At 43.0% G+C, this 8473-nt stretch overlaps 1 protein-coding gene across 1 annotated transcript; it reads right to left on the bottom strand.

Annotated features, from left to right (window-relative positions):
- Positions 1-881: 881 nt before the first annotated feature.
- ctsll (cathepsin L, like) lies at positions 882-3725 on the bottom strand. Its single transcript, XM_048187485.1, has 8 exons — positions 3567-3725; positions 3063-3198; positions 2827-2949; positions 2533-2685; positions 2197-2421; positions 1869-2037; positions 1598-1715; positions 882-1482 (listed from the first exon to the last, which is right to left on the bottom strand). Exons 1-8 carry the CDS (start codon positions 3656-3658, stop codon positions 1383-1385), a joined length of 1116 nt encoding a protein of 371 aa, XP_048043442.1. The 5' UTR covers positions 3659-3725; the 3' UTR covers positions 882-1382.
- Between the last annotated feature and the right edge of the window lie 4748 nt (positions 3726-8473).

Here is an 8473-nt window from a genome sequence, read left to right as displayed (position 1 = left end):
GAGGGTAAGTAATAAATTACATTATTTTCATTTTTGGGTGAACTAACCATTTAATTGTATTGTAAAATAAAAAGTTTTAAAAAGCCAGAACATTATAAAGGAGATATCCTGCATCTTAAAAAGTCATGACATCCACAAATCAAGTCATGACATCCAAGAGACTCAATTGCTTTATATGAACAGGTTTAATTCAGTCTTTTCTCACATATAATCATTGATCAGTGAACATGAACAGACGCTCAACCTAAGCAGGAGAACAAACCTCTTCCAGAAGCTCAAAAGTGCTGCCTAACACGAGAATGAACCTCGTTGGTACTCACGTGTCAAGCGAACATGCTTGAGTTTCCATTTAACTGATGCAAGTTGATGAAATGTACATGTGAATAAAAGTCTAAATTCAGTCTGTGTCATATAAAGAGATTGTGTCTCTTCAAAAAAAAAAAATAAAAAAAAATTGACAACTATTCAATACATATGGATTAGTTATGACCTCTATCTTTTTTTAAAGTGTCAATTCATTTGCATAGGTTGTCTATGGAGGGACAGAAAGCTCTCAGATTTCATCAAAAAGATCTTCATTTGCATTCCAAAGATGAATGGAAGTCTTATGGGTTTGTACTGACATGTGGGTGAGTAATTAATGACAGACTTTTCATTTTTGGCTTAGTGGGTAACAGCACAGCATTTAGTTCTGTACAATGAGAGAATGGCTTAAGAATCTAATCCTTTTAACAGCAATGAGAAAGTGGGTTTACACACCAAGTTCACTATGCTCCTCACAAAACATAAGAGGCCCAAGCAATATTTTTAGCCACATTATGGGCTTCTTACAGACAGACCACTCTTGCATGAGATCCCATGTGCACAGAAACAGACTTCTATAGCTTTCCATACAAGTTTAATAGTCACCCTTTTACAGGTCAAGTAGATAAAGCACAGCATTTGTACACATTCTTGTAACACTTACAAGCCAGGGTCACACCTGTAACATTGCGCAAAACAACATCAAGAGTCAAATACAATGAAACTGTATCAATAGAAAATGGTTCACTGGATCAAGGGACAAAAAAAAAAAAAAAAAAAAAAACACACACACACACACACAACACACACACACACTCGATAGATTTGTGCATTCCAAGACAGCTTAAAACCTTTATAGAAGAAACTTGCTACATACATACTGGCAGTGTTCCAAAACAAGTGACTTTGTAAAAGCACAAAATAAAAACGGACAAAGCAAGTGTTCTAAAAGAAAACCACATATTAAAGTCAAACTAAAATGCATTACAGTATTTAATACAAACAAAAACAGAATTAAAACATTTAAAAGTAGACCAATGAACTATAGCATATCCAGAATGCAGAGAAGTGCAGTGGTTTTATACTAGAGGATAGCTGGCGGATGTCGCAATGCCACAATGGTTCTTTCGGTCTTTAGCCATGTAGACGTAGCCTTTGTTACCCCATTTCTCAGTCCAACTAAAGATACAGAACAAAGTAGCATGCATTTAAGGTTGTGCCTGCAGTTAAGTGTCATTTTAAAACACCACACACGCACATGTAACATTAAGAGGACACCAGAAGTAAATCATACCTGTTCTTCACAATCCAGTATCTCTTCCCAGCAACATCAGCACCCTCATAACCATAACCAACTACCAAGACTCCATGGTCAAGTTCTTCACTGCTGCACTCCTTCTCATAATAGATGCCTAGAGTAGAAAGTTTAGAAAGGAGTTAAACCTCAAAAAGACTGCCAGTTTGATTTATGTCTAATTTTTTGTAATGGTTGTGCATACAAGTTATATCATACAATTCAAATAACCATAAATTTAGACCATTCTCAGGAATAATCAGCCACCTACCAGACTGGTAGAACTGGAAGGATTCATGTGCAGCATCAATAGCAACAGCTACAGGACCCACAGCAGCAACAGCCTTCATCAGAGCATGCTCTTTACCACTGGGAATGTCCACAAAACCAGTGTCATTAGCAGCATTATAACGGGGGTCGTAGCGGCATGGCTGGTCATCCTGCAAGCACAAAAGGAAAAGAAAAGAAATAATTATACATTACATGTGATGTTATCAAATACTCATTGAGATATGGGTTGAAAAGGGAGCAAAGACTTGGCACTCACTATAGATTCACTAGCATCTGCAAGTCAGAAAGAGCACACAACTGATTTTTACCGTTGCAAGGTAGGGATAGGACTCCTCAGAATCCAGCCCATTGTTGTCCTGAACATACTGGAAGGCCTGGTCCATGAGGCCTCCATCACAGCCGTGATTGCCCTCCGGCCTAGAACAGTCCATCAAGTTTTGCTCACTCAAAGATACCAGCTTTCCTGTTTTACGGAACACCTGACCCTCCAAGGCACCGGTTGAGCTGAAAGCCCAGCAAGATCCACACCGTTTCTAGGATCAGGAAACATGACGTTACCAAACAATGAAGCAATACATGCACATTTTAAAACACTAACAGATACAGAACAAAAGCTCTAGAAACCAGTTTGATAAATTGCTTACTTGGTCTTTAACAGGGGTGACATAACCCTTTTCTCTCCAGTCAACCTGTTGGGGGGCTTCAAAAAAGCTGGGTTCCATAAACAGTGAGCCTTTTGACTTCCGGTTGGGGTCATGACTGTAACCATTCATCGCTTGTTTGAACTCCTCATTTGTCTGTGAGGGAGGACACAAAAGGCTTAATTAAAATAAAAATATATAAAGCCTAGCAGACATTAAAAAAGGTAACCATTGATCTCAGTATTGATTAGATATGAAAAGGATTATATTTTACAACAGATACAAAAGACTACTCACCATGTCACCAAATTGGTTCATTCCCAGTCGGAAGGTGTGTTTGCCCACGGAGTGCTCAAGGTTGTGCAACTCAATTTTTCTGAAGTTCTTTTCCCACACCATTCTCCTCCAGCCCTCTTCTTTCTAAAGAAGCAGAGGTTTCAGCCATTGCAAAATAAAATGTATGTATAAAGACATGCATTGCATTTCCTTTGTGTTGAAGCGGATGTCTTGCTACAAGCTCTAGTACTACCCACCTCGTAGTAGTTTTTTCCATGATAGCTCTTCCAGAGGTGCCAGTGGTCATCCAACTTCTGGTCTAAGCTCGGAGCAGCAAACACGGCGCTCATGCATAGCGTGAGGAGCGAGGCAAACATCATCCTGCCTGGAAGACTGTGACACAAGAAAACAAGACTCAATTTGAAGGAATGTCACAGAGGCGACTTACACAGACTACAGCAGTAAACATTTTATTCAATTACAAGGAGCAAAACCTCAGTGCACACACCAACAGTTATTCCAAGTTAAGAAGACACTGAACATGTGCAGGTTACAAAGCCACACACGTACAATGCATAATAAATCGTTCAACATAAGCTTCACTAGCCTAGAAAATATGTAAAAAGCTTTTTAAAATGAAGTTTAAACAAGCATATACACATTTTTTCATAAATGATCCAATACAGACGGAGCTGAAACTCAGGTAGGCTAAATATAATCACTGCACCGTACACTCACGAAAGACATAGACATAAACTTACCTTTTACAAGCGAACGAAATGAGCGATTGACTGTCATTGTTTACAACTGAGCGGTTTTTAAAGCGTGCCTGAACATAGAGGCGTCGTCTCATTGGGTGACGATAAGCTAAACGTTAACAGCCAATCATGTGAAGCAAGAATCTCATCCACTCATGTGATCCAGCATCACAAGATCGAGAACTCATCACTGGAATACAGTGATACTTACATATTGTAGCAAGATTAAAAGTTACATCCGAGAACACTTTGTCTGTGTTTACAATATACGAGGGAAAAGTTCGTTAAAAAATATGTGATATGTGATGAAGGTGGCGTAAAGATAAATGAGATTGGATGTAAATTGTAATTAAATATTTGAATTGCTAGTTAATTAAAAGGATTTATTGTGTTTATGAGACTTTTATTTTGTTCAGGGCTTTGCTCTCTTTTGTGTAAATTTTCATGTTTGTTTGTGCTTGTCAGAGAAGTGTGTGTCTGACAAATCCAACATGCTCAGACAGAAAATAATCAAAGTGAAAACACTTAGGTCTTTGAGAAAATTCCATAACTAAGCGTTTTGAAACACAATCAGTGGCTTGTGTTTTGTATGACGCTAAAAATACAAAATTTAGCAACCCCAGTGCTTCTTGGCATCATCTGCTTTATCTTGGTCTTTCAGTTGCAGAGCGTGCACAATTTAAATACAAATAATCTTAGCCTACTTTTCAAGTTTGCTCTTAATATGTCTAAGAACATAGGCTACTGAATATTATTATTATATAAGTAGCCTATCTCCATGGTGGAATATCTCTAAAAAAGATTCATGATTTTTTTTTTAGCATTCAATGTAAAGACTATATAGCCTATATATCATTACTGTTACAGTGTTATATAAATGCTAGTAGCTATCTAAGGATGACATTTTATAATATTTCATAATGTTATAAAATAGTGTCAAAACAGGATTTATTTTATAATGAAAATCATTAATTAAACACACCTTTAACGCTTAGCAAAAACCACAGATATTTCTTGCATACAACATATTAGAAAGATAGCAGAAAAAGGAACTGAAAAGATATTCTGTGGTCTGACGTTTGATGGAGTGAGATACATTTTACATATATGCCTTTTTACAATGGCAAAACTCTTGGTTAGGCCCTAAAAGACACTGTTGGATTTTACCAGTTTTGTTTTGCAACACATCATACAACTTATCCTGTGGCTTTGTACAAAACCTCTTTAGTCTTATGTGTTATCTTTTCATCAGTGAATAGGAAGCAGTGGCATGAGACGTGTTTACCTGTAGGTAGTGACTTGTGTGAGGCATTGTGTGACTGCATGATTAATTAGGTCAACCAGTAAATGTTGTTATCAAAACTTCAAAGGAGCCAGAACAAATGATCAGAGAGAGTGGAAATCAGACTTCAACTGATGGGGGTGAAAAAATGCAATCATTCTGATCCTCCTGCCGACGAACTGCCAAAGTCCCTCAAGTTACTTTTCTTGTGGTCATCAGAAACTGAATAAAATGAAGGCCTACCACATGTGACTAATGCCATTTCTCATCACAAAAAAAGGAAACTTAACATACTTCTACTAAGATACTAATCACATTATTGTTAATAATTCTCTTACAGCAGTAATATTTCAAAGTTATTTATATGCAATGCAGCCTTGCCTGAATCATTTAATACACTCCCACCATCTGAACAAAAAGGGTAATTCAAGTTGGTAGGATAAATTAAAGGTGCTAAAGAAGATGTTTTGTTTTATACATTTTTGCAATATTACTTGAAACTGTCTTTACTAACTGATAAAATACTATTTATTAGGTGCACTGAAAGGAATAATATTAATATACATCATCTGTGCACGAGGTAGGGCCTTAAAAACATCAGCCAATCGTTTACGCGATCATCACGTAAACGATTGGCTCTCTGGCTTGTGTCACAGACACGTCAGGTTCCACCTCACTCCCTTACCCACGCACTCAATCACCAGCGTACTGATCACCGCCACCTGTTACTCATCAGCACTGCAATCACCACCACTACAAAACCACCACACTCACACACACTCACTGTCCGGTCTCGTTTGCACTACAACACATGTATGCTTACCTTAAGGACTCCCAACGACATACTTACCTGCTCCAGCGATCTCCTCCATCTCCTTCGTCTCCTGTTCTCCTCGTGTGCCTACCTGCCTGTGTGTGTGAGTGTCTCCGTCGTCTCCCTCCATTGCATCTCTCCACCAGCATCTGCAAGTGAAAATAAGGACAGTATTACATTCTCTTCTTCTCTCAAGAACTCTATATCTGCTTGCCATCACCTAGTGCTCTGCTATTTGTGAAATAAAACTTACCTGGATTGCTTTTACCTCTGCCTCCGTGTCTCTGTTGTAACAGAAGACTGGACCATAACAACTTCACAGCATGAGCACCAACGATCCGTTTCAGGAGCTCGTGGACGCGCTGCGCAGAGCACTCACACCACAGCCATCCTCACCGTCACCCACCAACGCTGCTGCTTCCGCACCCACCATCACCGCTTCTTCTCCAGCATTCACCGCCAGTCCCATGGCCAAACCGGCGCCCTACTCTGGATCGGCGGAGGAATGCAGCGGATTCCTTCTCCAATGCGAACTGGTCCTGGAGATGCAGCCGCACCTCTACACAACCGACACAGCTAAAATAGCGTTTATCATTTCGCAACTGCAAGGTAAGGCCCTGCAATGGGCAGACTCTCTGTGGACACAGAAGGGCCCTGTTGTCAAGTCATATTCGGCGTTCGTCTCTCACTTCCGTGAGGTCTTCGGGAAACCTCTGGCGGACTCTTCGACTGGTGAGAAACTCTATAATCTGAAGCAAAGAAATCTATCTGTTAACGATTATGCCTTGCAGTTCCGAACGCTAGCCGCCACCAGCGGATGGAATGAACAAGCCCTCATCACTACTTTCCGTCAGGGTTTGGAACCCAATGTGCGGCTGCATCTCGCTGCATACGAGGACTCAATGGGACTAGAACGCTTCATCCAACTCGCCATCCGCGTGGGTTCTCGTATGCAGTCGTGTCTCTTAGAGCACCAGGGCCAGTCATCTACCACCAACCTCCTCCGTCGGTCCGAACCCGTCAGCCCTCCAGAACCAGCCACCGAACCAATGCAAATTGATCATTCACGTCTCACACCTAAAGAAAGACAAAGAAGGCTGACCCTGAACTTGTGCTTATATTGTGGATCTCTGGGCATGCTATCTCCACATGCCCATCTCGTCCTCCTCGGCCCATGGTGAGTGCAATTTTCCCCTCCATTCAGAAAATGAAACCACTCACTACTATTGTAATCCTTACTGCTGCAAATACCTCTATTCCAGTGGTGGCGCTCCTCGACTCAGGGTCAGCAGGAAATTTCATCTCAGGAACCCTCTGTCGTCAACTCAAGCTCAAGATCTCCCCGTCTCCGACTAGCTATCAGATCGACTCCATCATGGGCAAACCCCTGAGCCGTAAGCACATCCGTCATTGTGTGGGACCACTTCAACTGTGTGTCGGCGTCCTGCATTCGGAGAAGATACATCTGCTGGTTCTGGAGGAGTCCACCGCTGACGTGGTTCTAGGGCGCTTGTGGCTTGAACAACATAATCCCACCATCTCTTGGCGCACGGGCGAAGTCCTGAAGTGGGGCGACCACTGCTTTCCAGACTGCTTCCCAGCGCTTCCTGTTCCGAAATCTCCACTCTCCAAGTCTCTCGCCATCAATGCCACGTCCATCGAAAGCCCTGTAGAGAAGCGCTCCGTGGATGTTCCCCCGGACTACGCCCCCTTCAGTGACGTCTTCTGCCCGCAACGCGCCTCCAAGCTTCCTCCACACCGGCCATGGGACTGTGCCATCGATCTGTTACCGGGTGAGCCAGTGCCCAGGGGACGCATCTACCCCCTGTCAATACTGGAGGAGAAGGCCATGGAGGAATACATCAAAGAGGCACTCGAACAAGGTTACATCCGCCCGTCTACTTCCCCTGCTGTTTCAAGCTTCTTTTTTTGTGGCGAAGAAGGACGGAGGCTTGAGGCCCTGCATCGATTACCGTGCCCTCAACAAGATTACTGTCAAGTTCCGCTACCCACTTCCCCTCGTCCCAGCGGCCCTGGAACATCTCCGCGGTGCCACTGTGTTCACCAAGTTGGACCGCCGCAGCGCGTACAACCTCATCCGGATACGTGAGGGGGACGAGTGGAAGACTGCCTTTGTCACGCCCACCGGACACTACGAGTATCTCGTCATGCCGTATGGCCTGGTCAACGCCCCCTCCGTATTCCAGGATTTCATACACGAGGTGCTCCGGGAGTTTCTCCACAAGTTCGTGCTGGTATATATTGATGACATCCTCATCTACTCCCGGAGCTTGGCCGAACATCGCCACCACGTTGCGGAGGTCCTCCAACGCTTACGGCAATACCATCTCTTCCTCAAAGCTGAAAAGTGCTCCTTCCACCAGCCCTCTGTCCATTTCCTGGGATACATAATTGATCACAGTGGCATCCGGATGGACGAGGGGAAGGTCTCCGCTATCCAGTCCTGGCCCATTCCATCAACAATCAAAGAACTCCAACGCTTCCTAGGTTTCTCCAATTTCTACCGCCGGTTTATCAATAATTACAGTACCATCGTCAGTCCACTCACCAACTTACTCTGTCACCAGCCCAAGTCTCTGTCCTGGTCCCAACAAGCCACCAACGCCTTCGAGACCCTTAAAAGAGCCTTCACAACCGCTCCCCTCCTCGTCCACCCTAATCCAGATCTCCCATTCGTCTTGGAAGTGGACGCCTCCACCACCGGAGTGGGAGCGGTCCTTTCACAGCAGCAGGGGACACCTAGTAGACTCCATCCATGCGCCTTCTTCTCCCGCAAGCTCAACCCGGCGGAGG

This window comes from Megalobrama amblycephala, linkage group LG4 (assembly GCF_018812025.1).
Source record: "Megalobrama amblycephala isolate DHTTF-2021 linkage group LG4, ASM1881202v1, whole genome shotgun sequence".
NCBI classification, from domain to species: domain Eukaryota; kingdom Metazoa; phylum Chordata; class Actinopteri; order Cypriniformes; family Xenocyprididae; genus Megalobrama; species Megalobrama amblycephala.
The sequence above is the reverse complement of the archived record's forward strand: the minus strand, read 5'-3'. Positions and strand labels throughout refer to the sequence as shown.